At 40.6% G+C, this 18,272-nt stretch overlaps 2 protein-coding genes across 4 annotated transcripts in view; one reads left to right on the top strand and one right to left on the bottom strand.

Moving 5' to 3' along the window:
- Positions 1-1,474: 1,474 nt before the first annotated feature.
- On the bottom strand, positions 1,475-11,600 carry lrrc32 (leucine rich repeat containing 32). The gene is made up of 3 exons (XM_087269896.1): positions 11,526-11,600; positions 8,019-8,109; positions 1,475-5,379 (listed from the first exon to the last, which is right to left on the bottom strand). The coding sequence occupies exons 2-3, from the start codon at positions 8,103-8,105 to the stop codon at positions 3,487-3,489; spliced, it is 1,980 nt and encodes a 659-aa protein (XP_087126022.1). The 5' UTR covers positions 8,106-8,109; positions 11,526-11,600; the 3' UTR covers positions 1,475-3,486.
- Positions 11,601-15,763: 4,163 nt separating this feature from the next.
- klhl35 (kelch-like family member 35) overlaps positions 15,764-18,272 on the top strand; it is a 103,222-nt gene continuing 100,713 nt past the window's right edge. For 2 of the 3 annotated variants that reach the window (XR_015500631.1, XM_087269903.1), the window contains exons 1-2: positions 15,764-15,809; positions 17,740-18,106. Coding sequence is in view for 2 of the 3 variants with exons in the window: in XM_087269903.1 (XP_087126029.1) it covers positions 17,759-18,106 (348 nt within the window). In the remaining variant the exon portion in view is untranslated. Of the gene's footprint in view, positions 17,356-17,397; positions 18,107-18,272 lie in introns of all 3 variants that reach the window. The other variant, XM_087269904.1, reaches the window with a different exon arrangement.

Below are 18,272 nucleotides of genomic sequence, written 5' to 3'. Positions count from 1 at the left end.
AAGAGGAGCACGTGATATGACTGATCACAGCTGGTCTCTCTTCTGTAATTATTAGTAAGCCAATCAGATCAGTCCAAACTCACTATGAATATCCCGACACGCATGACTGCCTTTGTTTTTAGAAGAACCCTCCGTCCACCCCATCTCCACCTTTCCTCCTTTACCAGGGGGAGCTCTCCAGATCAATTCATTCATTCATTTGCTTTTCAGCTTAGTCCCTTTATTAATCTGGTTTTACACAGCGGATGCCCTTCCAGCTGCAACCCATCACTGGGAAACACCCATACACACTCATTCACTCTATGGACAGTTTAACGTTTTTGGAGTTGCAGGGGAGCCAGAGCCGCCCGAGGAAAGTCACACAAACACAGAGGAAAAAACATGCAAACTCCACACAGAAACACCAACTGACCCGGCCGAAGCTCGAACCAGCGACGCTCTTACTGTGAGACGATTGTGCTTCCCACTGCGCCACCATGTTGCCCCTCTCAAGAATTACCAGATCTCAATTATCAGTTATCTCCGAGCTCATGGTTCTCTTCTGGCACAGCATGCCAGACCTGCTATTACTATCAGTAATCAGTATCTGATATTGAGAGAAATAGAGAACACTGAGTCGTAACACAAAGCTTTTATTTAGGAAAATACATCTTATAAATAGATTTACACTGTGTTCATCATACAAATATTGTGGAAACAGTTCCTTCATGTAGTATAGTGCCGGCTGATGCGTGACACGTGTGTGTGTGTGTGTGTGTGTGTGTGTGTGTGTGTGTGTGTGTGTGTGTGTGTGTTTTTAAGTGTGTGTGTGTGTGTGTGTTTATGTGTGTTTTAGTGTGTTTTTAAGTGTGTGTGTGTGCATGTGTGTGTTTGTTTATGTGTGTTTTTGAGTGTGTGTGTGTGTGTGTGTGTTTGTGTGAGTGTGTGGATGTTTTAGTTTGAGCAAATTTGTGTGTGTGTGTCTGTGTTTGCGTGTGTGTATTGGTGTGTGTTTTCTTGTGTCTGTATTTTAGTGTATGTATGTGAGTGTATGCATGTCTGTGTGAGGGTGTGTGTGCTGTTAGTGTGTGTTTTGTGTGTGTGTTTTTATGCATGTTTGTGAAATTGTGTGATTGTTTGTTACTAGTTTGTGATTGTGTATCCCTGTTTTTTTTTGCGTGATTTAATGTGCATGTATGTATGTGTTTTAAAGTGTGTGTGTGTGTGTGTGTGTGTATGTGTGTTATTTCTGTATGTTTTTGACTGCATGTTTGTGTGTATATTTTAGTGTGTGTGTGTGTGTGTGTGTGTGTGTGTGTGTGTGTTTGTATTTACTGTGTGTGTTTTAGCGTGCACATTTTTTATTGTGTTTATACGATTGTTGCTTACATGTGAGTGTTTCAATGAGTGTGTGTGTGTGTGTGTGTGTGTGCGCACTACAACGCCAGCTTCAGTCATGTGTGTGCTACAGCTCCTCCCACTTCAGTCATGTGTCGTGTGTGTGTGTGTGTGTGTGTGTGTGTGTGTGTGTGTGTGTGTGTGTGTGTTATTTCTGTATGTTTTTGACTGCATGTTTGTGTGTATATTTTAGTGTGTGTGTGTGTGTGTCTGTGTGTGTCTGTGTGTGTGTGTTTGTATTTACTGTGTGTGTTTTAGCGTGCACATTTTTTATTGTGTTTATACGATTGTTGCTTACATGTGAGTGTTTCAATGAGTGTGTGTGTGTGTGTGTGTGTGTGTGTGTGTGCGCACTACAACGCCAGCTTCAGTCATGTGTGTGCTACAGCTCCTCCCACTTCAGTCATGTGTCGTGTGTGTGTGTGTGTGTGTGTGTGTGTGTGTATGCATGTGCGTAGCTGACAGGAGGAACTCCTTTCATCAGTGCGTCAACACTGAAACTCAAAGCTCTATTAATATCTGCACTGCTGATGTGTGTTTCCTCAGCTATCTTTATCTCTATCTGCCTTATATAGACACACACACACACACACACACACACACACACACACACACACACGGTCATGCAGCTGGAAATATACTAATAAAACACCTCACTGACTGACTGACCAAACACACAGCACAACCAGTATATATATGTGTGTGTGTGTGTGTGTGTGTGTGTGTGTGTGTGTTCGCGCATGTTAGTGTGTGTGTGTATATATATATATATATATATGCATATATGTGTGTGTGTTGATGTCTATCTACATGTATGTCTGTGTGTGCGGATGTGTATTTGTGTGTTTTTATTTGTATGTATGTGTGTGTGTGTGTGTGTGTGTGTGTTTGTGTGTGTGTGCGCTAGATCTAACTCAGACCAGCAGTCTTGCACAGTTGTGTGTGAGTGAAAGAGTGTGTGTGAGTAAGTCCTCGGCAGCAGATGAACGGCTCGCAGCCTTCAGGAAACTGAGCTCAACAACAGGAAAGAGTCTCTGAGCTGCAGGTGCTCCAGTAAAAACACTTCCTGTGCCCCACAAAATTCCTTCAGCCAACACACACACACACACACACACACACACGCTACGATCACGCCTCCGTCCATCTGTCCAGTGAGTCTCGTGTTAGGTACATTCATTCTCAGGTGCGTCTCTTCAGTAAAGTGCTTTAGAAAGCGTAGTGTGTCGTGGAGTGTGTGTGTGTGTGTGTGTGTGTGTGTGTGTGTGTGTGTGTGTGTGTGTGTGTGTGTTCGTCAGTGTGGGGTACAAAAGTCATTACAATCTTAAAGGCACAGTGCACCCAAAACTGAACATTCTGTCATCATTTACTCAACCTTGACGTGTTTCCAGACCATCATGAGTTTCTTTCTTCTCTTAAACACTAAAGAAGAGATTTTGTAGAATGTTGGAAACCGGTAACTATTCACTTCCATTGTATCTGTTTTTCCTACTATTGAAGTCAATGGTTACAGGTTTTCTTCTAAGTATGTGCTGAAGTGTTCAACAGGTAACAGAAACTCCTAGAGGTTTGGAAACACTTGATTAATCAGTCTCTTTATTAATCAGTGGTCACCACAGCGGAATGAACCACCAACTATTTCAGCATATGTTTTACACAGCGGATGCCCTTCCAGCTGCAACCCGACACTGGGAAACACCCATACACACTCATTCACACACACACTCATACACTAGTGCCAGTGTAGTTGATCAGTTCCCCTATAGCGCATGTGTTTGGACTGTGGGGGAAACCGGAGCACCCGGAGGAAACCCACACCAACACGGGAAGAACATGCAAACTCCACACAGAAATGCCAACTGGCCTAGTCAAGACTCGAACCAGCGACCTTCTTGCTGTGAGGTGATCGTGTTACCCACTCTGCCACTGTGACCCATCGTTAAAGTAAGTGACGTAATATTGTGATATACACCTTTCCCCCAGCACTGGTGTGTGTGTGTGTGTGTGTGTGTGTGTGTGTTAGCGGTGTGACGTGTGTTTCCAGATCCGCTCTGAGCGTCACACACTGAAAGCCACAGTCAGGTGAGAGCGAGTTTATTTCCTTCTTTCAGCTCAAGCTTTGAAGCCTCTCTTGAACCTGTGTTTTCTGCTGTGGCAGAGCTTCAGGCTGACGGTCAGCACCAGCGCCAGCCCCAGCGCCAGCGCCACCATCAGGCTGACCCACAGCACTCTGGAGTCCGCAGACGAGCAGAGCTCGGGCAGCGCCGCGCTCACACTGACCTCCACCTGCTCCACGTCTCCACTGTACCAGCAGGTGGCGGCGGCGAGGTCCGGCACGTGCAGACGCTCCTGCTGCAGCAGATCCAGGAGCTGCGGGTTCCTGCAGCAGCTCAGCGGGTTCCAGCCCACATACAGCGTCCTGAGCCGCCCCTGCAGCAGCGCGGAGCCCAGCGCCTCCACACGGTTATTCTGCAGATTCAGGATCTCCACTGATGAGTCCTCGCTCCACGGAGACACACCTGACAGACGGTTCACCGACACATCCAGAGATCTCAGCTTCTGGAAGACCCTGAAGTCAATGCTGAGCGAATGCAGCTGGTTTCCTCTCAGAGAGAGATGAGTTAGAGACGTCTCCACACCTGACAGAGACGCAGCGGTGATGTCGACGCCGGGGTTCAGGGATAAATCCAGGATGAGCAGGGGAGATCCTTTAAATGCTCCATCAGGGATGGAGGATAATGAGTTCTCTGAAAGGTACAGGTAGGTGAGGGATGGGATATCAGAGAGATGCACGCATCCACTGGAGATCTGCGGGTCGGCACAGATGCTGAGGAGATTCTGCTGGAGGTGGAGGCTGCGGATGCTGGGGAGGCTGGAGAATATATGAGCGTCCAACAGATGGAGAGCGTTTCCCTGCAGGAGCAGCACCTCCAGCGCCGGCAGAGCGCCTCCGCTGAAGGACAGGTTCTGCAGGTTATTAAAGCTGAGGTCCAGAGTCTTCAGGGAGCGCAGAGAGTCCACGCTGAAGCTCTGCAGGCAGTTATTGCTGATGTTCAGGCTCTCCAGAGCAGCCATGCTGCTGAAGAAGGAGGACGAGAGCGTCTTCAGCTGGTTGAAGCTCAGGTCCAGGTACAGCAGCCTGCCGAGCTCCTGCTGCCGCTCATTGGCACACAGAGTCAGCGGTTTATCGTGAGCCGTCAGCAGATACCCGCTCTCCCGCAGGCTCTCCAGCTCCTCCAGCGGACCCGAGCAGTTGACGCTGCGCAGCAGGTTTCTGGACAGATCCAGGTACATCAGTCTGTTCCTCTGGGGCAGGACAGGGAAGTAGAGCAGCTTGTTCTCCCTGAGGTCCAGATGCTGAAGCTGGAACTCGTCCTCCATGTCCAAGCTCTGGAAGTTCGTCAGGCTGTTTCTGCTTAGGTTCAGCGTTCGGAGCTGAACCAGGTTGAAGTCTGTGATGCAGGAAATGGAGTTGACGGACAGATCCAGCTCAGAGAGCTCCGTCAGGAACTCAAACGCTCCCTCCTCGATCTCTATAATCACGTTGTTGTGTAGGTCAATGTTCTGGAGCGCCTGCGAGCCGTTGAATGTGGTTCTGCTGATTTTGGTGATGCTGTTTCCATCTAAGGAGAGGTTAGTGAGGGCCGGGGCGTCGCTCAGGAAATAATCACTCATATCAGTGAAGAGCCCGTTACCGGAGAGGTCCAGGCGACGCAGGGCCGGCAGCGGGCCGAGGGGGGTGTGCAGAGCGGCGTACAGGTCCAGCGCGTTCCCCGACAGGTCCAGATCCTCCAGATGCAGCAGGTCCCGGAAGAGCCCCGGCTGCAGGAACTGGATCTGGTTGTGATGCAGGTCCAGACGGCGGAGGCTGGAGCGGGACGGCAGATCCTGAAGGGTCAGGTTCTGCAGGAGGTTTTGGGACAGATCCAGCAGGCGGATACTAGAGGGCAGCGGCGCCGGGACCCGTCTCAGACTCAGACTGCTGCAGTCCACATCGTCCTGATGCTTCAAACACACACAAGAGAAGACGTCAGTGTGATTAGAGTATGATTAGTGGACATCAGTGCTATCAGTCAACTCTCAAAGCACTTCAGTATTATTACACAACCCCGACTGACCACAGATCAGTGACGCCTGTTCAGCAGGACAGTGTTCAGGACAGATTCTGATAGCTGCTTTAGTTTAGAGGTTCATTTTTGACCTGAAGAACAGATGATATATGCATGTACATTAACTAAACCGCCTTTTTTAGTTAATCAAATGAACTTCTCAGGCCATCTACACTGACATCAGTCCGACTGACAAAAATATTAGACTTTACAATTTAGTGTAAACTTGATATTAAAGTAAGTTAAAGCAACAGTTGCTGTCTTTTTGTCATTAAATTGACAACACAAAGCTTAAATAAACATTAAAAAGTAACTTTTCTTAAATTTCACGTGTCATATTTTCATGCATTCTGGATAAACCTGCAGATTAAAGCAGCTCCGCTGTGATCATCCACACATGATTAATGCTCTTCAGATAACCCAAGGATGCCGGAGTTCCAGGATTTTCCCTCATCTCTGGGACTATCCCTTCATTTCCACCAGACTTCAGGATGGAAACATAATGGAGCGCTGATGTGTTTCATCCTACACACACTTCCTGTGCACTCGCTCATTAGCATATGTGTCACTGACAGCCAATGAGATTTCCGGCCCCGTCATCCTGACCTCACTGACTCCGGCTCATCTTATCAGTTAAACTCCAACATCCCTGCAGAATAGTTCACCCTAATATGGCTCTAGATGAACAATCCATCTGTCTATTCCTGGGGAGAGTTTAAGCAGCTAAAGATTTGATTTGGTCATTTTTTTCATTTATATTTAGTCATTTAGTTATAAATATATTTAGGGAATACTGGAACACGAGTGATTAAAGGGTCAGTTCACCCAAAAATGTTAATTCTTCAAATATGTACAGAAAAGTTATTCTGTTGAACACGAAAGAAGATGTTTTGAAGAATGTTGGAAACTGGTAACCATTGACTTCCATAGTATGTTTTTTACTGCAATGGTTACAGTTTTCTGGCATTTTTTTAAATAGTTCCTTAATAGAAACCTGATAAACATGTTAATATATAGAAAGTGTATTTTTAAAATGACTCGGATCATAAAACCAGTCATAAGTGTCGATTTCTGGCAACTGAGATAAAGGGTTTGTGAATTGAAGTTACATTGCATCTACATGCCAACTAATCCTCATTAGATTATCAGTAGACTGTTAGGTTGGGGTTGGGGTTAGTTGACGTACTTTCTAAGTTTCTTATAGTCAGTTAAATGTCTGTTGAAGGAGCAGAATCAGCAGATATTAAGCAGACCGTCGACTTATAATCAAATGGAGCATCAGAAATAAAGTGTTAACAACATGAGGAAATGTAAGTATTTTACGTTTTGTCAGTTTAGTGGAAAATTTGTATGAATTCATACCAGTTCAGTCGTGATGTATCAATGTATAATATATATTCATAGAAAATTATTTGATTTTACTCAATGTTCTAATGATTTTAGGCATTAAATAGAAGTGATATTTTTTTTTTACACATTCAGTGTATTAGCAGTGTTTCAACCAACAATATAGCAGTACTATAAAGTAAGACTTTAAGGGATATTTATAATAATTGTTGATTTTTTGGATGCAAAAAATAAACAAATACATTTTTAAAAATCATATGCAATTGAAGTCAGAATTATTAGCTCCCCTTTTTCAAGTCTTTTTTATTTATTTTTAACGGAGAGATTTCTCCAGCACATTTCTAATCATAACAGTGTTAATAACTCATCTCTAATAACCAATTTGTTTTCTCTTTGTCATGATGACAGTAAATAATATTAGACTAGATCTTCTTCAAGACACTTCTATACAGCTTAAAGTGGCATGTAAAGGCTTCACTAGGGTAATTAGGGTAAAGTTAGGGTAATTAGGCAAGTCATTGTATAACAGTGGTTTGTTCTGGAGAAAATCCAAAACAAATATAGCTTAAAGGGGCTAACAATATTGACCTTAAAATGGTGTTTAAAAATGTGAAACTGCTTTTATTCTAGCTGAAATAAAACAAATCAGACTTTCTCCAGAAGAACAAATATTATCAGACAAACTGTGAACATTTCCTTCTTCATTGAACATCACTTGGGGAATAATTTAGAATTTGACTTCATATACACTGTAAATGCTCGATATTTTGTAATTCATGTTTTTATTTTTTATTTTCCTCATTTATTTCTGCTTCTGAGCTGCATTATGGGATCTTGATCTGTAACTTTTAACCTTAAAAAGTGTGTAAGTGTGTGTTCTGCACATGTGTATAGTGTGCAGTGCTGTATAGTGTGTGTGTTGGTGTTGTATATTACGCTACAGAACGCTTGTAATAAACTGCAGCACATGTTCTGCTATTTCACACTCTTATTCCTCTAGATATTATTTCTGATATTATTTCAAACCACTAAAATGTCAGTTAAAGTCACTTTGTTAAACTGTAGAGTTGAATTTAGCATCAGAAGTGGACAGAGCAGAAATCAACATCCCATAATGCAGTTCACCACCACTAATAAACACAAAATATGATTTAAAAAAATAATCTAACATATAAGTGTGTAACTCACCACTCGACAGGGTGAATCCTCAGCTGGACGTCTGTACGGTGAGACCTGCGACACCATGAGCATCAGTATCCAGAGACACGTCCCCATGATGCTGCACACACACACAGATGAGTGAGCAATGAGAACTGCACACACACACTCAGCGGTGACATCAGGAGCCATGCTGTCACGTCACTGTTTCTGTTTTTATCCGCTATGACGTCTGACAGTGGAATCTTTCTCAGTGTCCACAGATGTGTCACTGTCTGAAGCCTGATCTACAGATCTCACATGAAGACTGACACCCACACGCCACAAATATTAAAGGTTAATCGTCATTTCCACACAATGTGCTGAGTACATCAGTCGGGGATTACTCACTATTGTGCATCTGTGTGTGTGTGAGCGTACCTTGTGTTATTTACATTGTGGGGACACCACGAGTATTGCAATATCAGTAAATCTGGACTACGTTTTGGTCTCTGTGAGGAAAAGAGCTGATAGATCAGGCAGAGTGAAGGAGAGTGAGGATGTAAAGTGCAGAGTCTGCTGTGAGGGTTGAGTTTAGAGAATATACCCACTGATCAGTATGTCAGGTGTATTTGTTTATATATGTATATACAGTGCATCTGGAAAGTATTGATTGCACTTTCCACATTGTTTATGTTCCAACCTTATTCCACAATTGATTAAATTGATTGATTTCCTCAACATTCTACACACAATCCCCCATAATGACCATGTGGAGAAAGAGTTTTTGAAATTGTTGCACATTTATTATAAACAAAAAGCTGTAAAATCACATGTTGATCCCCCTTTGGCAGTGATTACAGCCTCGAGTCTTTTGTTTGCCCGTTCCTCTTTGCAGCTCCTCTCAGGCTCTATCAGGTTGGATGGGAAGTGACGGTGTGCAGCCATTTTCAGATCTCTCCGGGGATGTTCAATAGGATTTAGGTCTGGGCTCTGGCTGGGCCACTTGAGCACATTCACCGAGTCATTGTGAAGCCACTCCATTGATATGTTGGCGGTGTGCTTTGGCTCATTGTCCTGCTGGAAGATGAAGCGTCGCCCCAGTCTGAGGTGGAGAGCACTCTTGTGCAGGTCTTCATTCAGGATGTCTCTGTACATCGCTGCATTCATCTTTCCCTCTATCCTGACTAGTCTTCCAGTTCCTGCTGCTGAAACACATCCCCACAGCATGATGCCAACACCACCATGCTTCACTGTAGGGATGCTGTTAGCCTGCTGATGAGCGCCGCCTGCTGTTCTCCAAACGTAACGCCTGGCGTTCACTCCAAACAGTTCAGTTTGAGTCTCATCAGAGCAGAGAGTTTAGTTTCTGATGCTCGGATGATGGAGGCCGCTGTGCTCACTGGAGCTTCAGAGCAGCAGAAATGTTTCTGTCACCTTCCCCAGCCTTGTGCCTCCAGACAATCCTGTCTCTGAGCTCTACAGACAGTTCCTTTGTCTTCATGCTTGGTTTGTGCTTTGTCATGCACTGTCAACCCTGGGCCCTTATATAGACAGGTGTAGCCTTTACAGATCCTGTCCATCAGCTGAATTGAGCACAGCTGAACCCCAATGAAGCTGCTGAGACATCTCCAGAATGACCAGTGGAGACAGAATGAACCTGAGCTCAGTTTAGAGCTTCACGCCAAACACTGTCAATACTGATGCACAGGTGATTTATCAGGTGTTTATCTTTAATAAATTTGCAACTATTTCAAAATGTCTTTGTTAACATTGTCATTATGGAGGATTGTGTGTAGAATGTTGAGGAAATCAAGGAATTTAATCCATTTTGTAATAATGCTGTAACATAAACCAATGTGGAAAAAGTCAAGCGCTATGATGTTCAGTAATTTCATAGTTCTAGTGAATAATTTCCATTGAATTGATATTTCTATTGCATTACAGTGAAATATCTGAACATAAACACTGGAGGCTGAGAGAGAAGATACGTTTACATGAAAATGTCAGGCAGCACTGACATTTAACACTCGTACTACAGTTAACTCTTACTGTAAATACTCTTTCCTGCATCTGAACTCTTCATATAAGCACACACACACACACACACACACACACACACACACACACTTCTGTAATGGCACGTGTATGTATGACAGGTTTAGGAGGAAAGCTTTCCTCATGTGTCTGTTCTTCATAAGGCTTATTAATCAAACAGAACAAGTTTTTTTCCTCAGAAATTAAATATTAACTTGGTAACACTTTATAATAACTACACACTATGAATCATTTGTCATCAGCATATAGTGAATTCATAATCTGTTAAGCATTAGCTCTACATTAATAAAGGTTAGTAAGCAGTTTATAACTGCAGCTGCAAATGCTGTACTCTTGACACATTTATAACGTGCTTCATCATTGTGTTCATGATTTGTGAGTGATTTATTTTTCATTACTAAATTAAGTATTGTGTCATTTACAAACCAGTTATTTAAGAGTAGTTGTGTTTTTTAAGATCATTCAGAATAAATAAGTTAATCATTAATAATATGTATAAACATTGATTTCAATACTTTATTATTCAGGCATATATTAATAGTTAATTAGTATGTTAATAAATGTTTTATTAAGTCAACTTGATCCAGCTTTGTGACCTGATCTAAGGACTATTAATGCTTTATGAATCCCTTATAAATGACAATTAAAAGCTCAGTATCGAATGAACAATATTCCATGCAATATTACCAAAAAAATAAAATTTATGTAAAAATTAGAGAAAGCAACAACAATATAATAACTTAACAATATATTATGATGCAACATTTTAATGTTATTTAGTGAAGATTACAGTGTACAGAGGTTTTATTTTAGATAAGGTTGCAAAGATTCCTTTTTCATTTGATGCAGTTTTACTGGTGTATCTTAAAATTAAAATTTAAAAATAATAAATTAAATAAAAGTCATTTATTTTCTGTTTTTCCTGTTTAGAATATAACTGAGCCTTTAATTATCATTTATAAGTCATTTATAAAGCATAAATAGTTCTCTATAGATTAAGTCACAAAACTGGATAAAGTTGAGTTAATAAAACATTTATAAACATACTAAATAACTAATAATAATAATAATAATAATATATAAATGTAATTTGAATAGTTTATTAATCCTTTACTGACACATTCTGAATTATCTTTAAAAACCACCATCTATTCTTAAATGATTGGTTTGTAAATAGTGTAATACTTACTTCAGTCAAAATTAATTATTAATAACATAATGACATGCTTACTAACCTTTATTAATGTAGAGTTACTGCTCAACAGATAATGAATTCACTATTTGTAAATGCTTAATAAATTCATAGTGTGTAGTTATTATAAAGTGTTACCATTAACTTTCCTGTTAGGTGTACAGTTAGAGTTAGACAATAGGAAATACAATATATACTGTGTGTGTGTGTGTGTGTGTGTGTGTGTGTGTGTGTGTGTGTGTGTGTGTGTGTGTGTGTGTGTGTGTGTGTGTGTGTGTGTGTGTGTGTGTGTGTGTGTGTGTGTGTACCTCAGTGCTGCGCTGCTCCTGATCTCCTCCACTCCAGCATCTGCTCCTCTTCTTCTGCTCCTCTACACATCCTGTGAGAATATCCTGCAAATGATCTTGTTTTTTCCTTTTGAGCGGTGTTTGGGGATTGGGCAGATATCTGACCTCCTCCCTCTCTCTCTCCCTCCCTCTGACTCTCTTACTCTCTAACCCAGTCTCTCGGTATCCTAAAACATGAACTCTTATCGCTTCAGAAATCTCCCCTGTGTGTGTGCTGCTGTGTAAATCAGAGTTTCCCGCTGCTCTGCGCTCTCCGCTGCCCGAGAATGAGGCGCTCTGGTCCGGCCGCGGCTGCAGGGATTCCCGGCTGGAGGTAAACTCCGCCTTATATTCCAGAGCTATATCCACACAGGACTGGTTTCTGTGGCTCAATGACACAGAATAAATCGATGTTGAAAAGCTGAACTTGTTTTAAAGCTGAGCTGAGCTTCATCCAGTGTGAGCGTCAAACACGTCCATCCAGCGCACACACACAGTGAGAAGTGAAGTGAGGCTTGTCAACGGTGTCATTCACCCGTACTCGAGACTGGTCCTCTGCTTAGATCAGAAACTACGGGAGCAGAAGTGACGCGTGCAATTTATTTATAAACAGCTGAAGTCAGAATTATTCGCCCCTGTTTATTTTTCCCTAATTTCTGTTTATCAGAGAGCAGATTTCTCCAACACATCTCTAATCATAACAGTGTTAATAACTCATCTCTAATCACTGATGTATTTCTCTTTGCCATGATGACAGTAAATATTAAATAATAAATTAGACAAGATATTCTTCAAGACACTTCTATACAGCCTAAAGTGACATTTAAAGGCTTCACTAGGGTAATTAGGGTAACTAGGCAGGTTAGGGTAATTAGGCAAGTTATTGTATAACGATGGTTTGTTCTGGAGACTATCCAAAACAATAGAGCTTAAAGGGGCGAATAATATTGACCTTAAATGGTGTTTAAAAAATGAAAACTGCCTTTATTCTAGCCGAAATAAAACAAATAAGACTTTCTCCAGAAGAATAAATATTATCAGACATACTGTGAAAAATTCCTCAATCTGTTCAACATTATTTGGGAAATATTAAAAAAAAATTTAATTTAAAAAAAAGTTGTGCAAAGTGCTTCACATCAATAAAACAATAATATTAATGAAATAAAAAACAAAATTTGTTTATGGTGGTTTTATTTATGGTATATTTTAAAAAAGTTTTAAATGAATATATATATATATATATATATATATATATATATATATATATATATATATATATATATATATATATATATATATATATATATATATATGCGCTATGTGTCCTGTAGTAGGCTGTGATTAGAAAACAATAGAGTATTGCTATAGATGACTGCAGCATGTGTATGTGGTAATGTAGTTTTCCATCTAAAGACACTGTTGTTGATGGTCTTCTCACGCTCCCCTGTCTCCATCTAGCGGGCATCTGCTGCAGTTAGGTGAAAAGCTATTGTCGGATCTGAATGAAAAATGTTTCTATTACACCAAACAATAACAATAATATTAATAAATAATAATAATAACTATTTTAACTAAAAACCACTAAAACATCAGTTACATTTAAAAAGCATTTGATAATTCATGATCCAAATAACCTGTAGAGAACAGCTCCTTCAGCTTTCAAAACTTCACATTAACTTGCGTTTAATTTAACACACACCCGCACAGGCACGCGCACACGCGCACTTGATCCCTTCAATATAAGGAATTCAAGGCACACTGTCTCCATCTAGTGGACATCATCAGATCTCAGCTGGATTTTAGTGGAATAAGTGGCTGCTAAATGATACAGAAAATAATAGCAGACAGTCATATATGGAATTAGTAAATAAAGTCAAGCTGAGCAAATATTGCAGAGCAGGAACACCTGTAGATTTTAAATGACTATAAATGACTTGGTTTTGTCTCTGATTGGCCTTTAATATGAAGATAGATGTATACAAACAACAGCAAAGATACATTAATGAAATCAACAGATCATAGCGTACAGTGTTTATACATTCAGTGATGTTAAAGACTGTCAGGGGAATAACAAAAATAGTTATAATAGTTAATACATTTCTCAGTGTTTTGCTTTTCAAGTTTCACAGAACGAATAAGGAAATCAAAATCAATACAATAAAATGGATCTGATGTGAGATGATCTGGCAAATTCTGATTTATGCAGGTGAAATTTTCCTGATAAATTCCAGATCTTTATTGGATTTGGTTGTGTAATATATATATATAATATCTTTCATTGTAAAACAAACAATAGTTTTGTCACTTTAAGGACATATTTTGTTAAATCCACCCAGAAATTGTTTACAACTTTACATTAAGAAGTCTGTCTCTGTGCACTTACAGAAGCAACAGATATCACCCATATCAATGTGTCCTGATAATAAAGCTCTGGCTGGGGAAATTGTATGCAGGATTTTGAAGTGAAGTTTTTATTATTTTATCATTCACACAGTATTTAAAGGGAAATAACAAAGTTCATCTCCAGTCAATATTCTCTATTACAGAATACTTTCATTTTGTTTTTTAAGATTATTACAAATATGTTTGTTATTTAATTTTAATATCTGCTATCTCATTCATTCATTTTCTTTAGCGAAGCCCCTTTAGTTATCAGGGGTCACCACAGTGGAATGAACCACCAACTATTCCAGCGTTCATAACAATCAAATAAATGATGTAAAATGACGTACAAAACAAAACAAAACAGCAAATAAATGTTATAAAGTATAAAGTAATATATGATCAAAGCTGTGGCTTTATCACTGGCATGAGTTTGTTTTTTCTGTTGAACACAAAGCAAGATAAACTGATGTGTGTTGGAAAAAACAAACCAGAAACATTCTGTGGAAGTCAGTGGCTGTTTTATCCAGCATTTTCCAGTATATCTTGTTTTCTGTGCAACAGATGAAGGAAACAGGTTTGCAGAATGGGCATGAGGAAATGACGACAGGATTTACATTTCTGCGTGTATTTTATATTATCGCTTCTCTTCTAGAGTATATTTTGTAAAACAACGTTAATAACTTCTGTCTTCATTTACCACTGTCACTGGTGCTGTTCTGCTTATTTGAGCAAGATCTCTGTTTAATTTGTGCATATTACTGAAACTGTGCGCAGTACACAGGGAAGGAAAGCTTCTATTATTATCATTGCTGGAACTGGCAATACAAGAACATCAGCACAAAGTCCAAGGGATCGCAGACAGATCTTTAAAAAGGTCAATGAAAAAGAAAGTCATAAGAAAAATATATATTAAATCTCATACAAATAACATCAATAGACCGAAAGGAATTTTTTAAATAATAAGAATTACTGCATTTATTCATTTTATTTTCAGCTTAGTCCCTTTATTAATCAGGGGTCACCACAGCGGAATGAACCGCTAACTATTCCAGCATATCTTTTACACAGCGGATGCCCTTCCAGGTGTAACCCATCACTGGGAAACAGCCACACACGCACACTCTACATTCCACACTACGGCCAGTGTAGTTGATCAGTTCCCCTATAGCGCATGTGTTTGGACTGTGGGGGAAACCGGAGCACCTGGAGGAAACCCACACCAACACGGGGAGAACATGCAAACTCCACACAGAAACACCAACTGACCCAGCCGAGGCTCAAACCAGGCTTGTGCTACCCACTGCGCCTCCGTGCAGCCATTATAGTAATTATCAATAATAAAATAATAATACTAAAAATACTAAATTAAACAAACAAAATTAAACAGATTAATCAAATTCCAACTACAGTTAAACAAACAACCATAATGAAAGCAACTAAAATCGAGGATCTTCCTTAAATACATCTGCATAATATCTCAGGAATCTTAGGTTTTTTTATTTTTAATAAGATGAAGTGATTTTAGGAGAGATTTATATTCCAAAATGAGCAACGCATGGGCAATTTTTTGCAAATTTCAGTTTGTGTGAATGAAAATTTTGCCATATAAGATAACGCAATTCATGATGTGTTCCAGGGGGTTATTATAATAAAAAAATATGTATTTTAGACTAAAGGAATTCACAGGATTGACACAATCAAATATAAGAGAACTCGGGAGACAGGGAAGCGGAGTTCATGCGAACAGAGGAGATGACGCGCTGGAGCCCCGCCCACATTACACTGAAGCCCCGCCTCCTACCCTATAAAGAGCACTTACATGCGTGAAGGCGGTCAGACCGTGCTGTGCTGATCTGAGGACGTTCATCATTCTACAAACAGGTGAGTGGAGATATTCAATTATAATAATAATAATAATGATCTCATATAGATGCAGAGATGTGTTCATCAGTTTTATTCAGGACTGTTGTGAATAAACTGAATATCTGAGTGAAGGAAATGAGGTGAAATTGTTCTGTGTGAACATGTGCAGTCAGTTTGATCTATTAATGTGATTGCAGAACTAATAATAATCTTATTTTCCTCTTCCTGCTTTTGTCAAATATTTAAAGCAGCCTCTTCAGTTTTGTATTGTGTAGTTCAGCAGTAAACACAGCAGTAGTATTAGGAGTAGTACAACCCCAACTTCAAACAATTGCTTCACAATGCAATGAAATAAAGTGAAATAAAATGAAATAATTTTTTAAAAAATTCTCTTTAACTTGTATTTAATTGGCAAAAGTACAAATAAATGTCCCACAGTCCAAACACATGAGGTTCAGGAGAATTGGGTTGGCTAAACTGACTGTAGTGTATGAGTGTGAATGAGAGTGTACAGGTGTTTCCCAGTGATGGGTTGTTGCTGGAAACTGCAAAGAACATGTGCTGGATAAGTTGGCGGTTCATTCCTAAATTCATCGCTGCTGTCCCTCATTAAAGGCACTATGCTGAAAAGAAAATGAATGAATGATTAATATCCTCCGTTTCCAGATGACTGAACATTGTTATTTAAATAGTTTAACTGGAGTAAAACACGCCTCTGTGTCATCCTTTAGATTGTGTTGTAGCCGCCAAGATCTGAACTTGTTTACATTTACAAAATACAGTTAACCTTGCATAACTCTTTAAAGTATCGTCTTTGTACTTTCGTTAATTAAAGGGGCAGTTCACCAAAAACTGACCATCTTTAATAAACCTGTGTGTGTTTCTGTTATTCTGTTGAACACAATAGAAGATATTCTGAAAACAGCTGGAAACCGTGAGCATCCACTTCTGCAGTAGGAAAAACAAATACTATGGAAGTCAATGGTTACCGGTTTCCAGCTTTCTTCGGAAAATCTTCTTTTGTGTTCAACATGAGAGAGACTCAAACAGGATTGGAAAAAGTGCAGTAATAAAGAAATCATCTGAGCATTCGCGATCTTACTGCTTTCTACAAAATGTCTCAACCTGTTTAGGAATTGGGGCTGTAGAGTAATAGCATTGGCGTAAAATATAAGCAGGTTATAGATGTGTGAAAATAAAGGATACCACTGCTGCTCTGCCAGCATTGCTCACTGTGATTGATTGATTTTTTAAGGAAAACATACTGGAGTCATTTAAAACGTGCATATATAATTACATTTTACACTTTACATTGAATATGAGAATGTCAATTAGTTCTATGCCAGTGAAAAAGTTTATCCGACTCCATTACAAGTCAGAGGTTTTTATGTGCATCACCAGGCTTTATGCACATCTTGGCGTTCCCATTAAGCATTTGCATGTGTGATGTTCCCAAAAGTGCATCAGTATAGGTCAAAGGAAACACAGTGCATGCAGAAATCTTTCCATTGTCATTCATTCATTTCCCTTCAGCTTAGTCCCTTATTTATCAGGGGTCACCACAGCAGAATGAACCGCCAACTATTCCTGCATATGTTTTACACAGCGGATGCCCTTCCAGCTGCAACCCAGTACTGGAAAACACCCATACACACTCATTCACACTCATACACTACGGCCAGTGTAGTTGATCAGTTCCCCTATAGCGCATGTGTTTGGACTGTGGGGGAAACCGGAGCACCCGGAGGAAACCCACACCAACACGAGGAGAACATGCAAACTCCACACAGAAACACCAACTGACCCAGCCGAGACTCAAACCAGAGACCTTCAAGCTGTGATGGTCAGAGTTGATGATGATTGTGTGTGTGTGTGTGTGTGTGTGTGTGTGTGTGTGTGTGTGTGTGTGTGTGTGTGTGTGTGTGTGTGTGTGTGTGTGTGTCCGCAGTGTTTCTCTGTGCTCCAGGATGGGTTTCGGCAGCAGTGGTGAACTGATGGACCGGTCAAATGTCAGCTTCTGCTCGGGCTCGTGTCACGCTGAGCACATCCTGCAGGTGCTGAACTCCTACAGACGCAGCGGCACCTTCACTGATGTGGTTCTGCTGGTGGACGGCTGTGAGTTCCCCTGTCACCGCGCCACGCTCTGCGCCAGCAGCGGATTCTTCCGGACCATGTTCGGCAGCCACTTCACAGAGAGCCGGCAGGCCGCGGTCACCCTGCAGGACGTCTCCAGAGCCGCCATGGAGAAACTGCTGGACTTCATGTATGAGGGCAGACTGACGCTGGACGAGGAGAATGTGCAGAGCGTCTTCCAGGTGCAACTTCATCATTCAATCATTTGGATTAATAGTTTATTTAATAATACTGTATTATTAACAGTGTTAATAAGAACAAACTTTAATAGTACTGCATTACTGAATATGTGTGTGTGTGTGTGTGTGTGTGTGTGTGTGTGTGTGTGTGTGTGTGTGTGTGTGTGTG

Source organism: Danio rerio, chromosome 10, assembly GCF_052040795.2.
Source record: "Danio rerio strain M-AB ecotype USA chromosome 10, GRCz13ab, whole genome shotgun sequence".
NCBI classification, from domain to species: domain Eukaryota; kingdom Metazoa; phylum Chordata; class Actinopteri; order Cypriniformes; family Danionidae; genus Danio; species Danio rerio.
The sequence above is the reverse complement of the archived record's forward strand: the minus strand, read 5'-3'. Positions and strand labels throughout refer to the sequence as shown.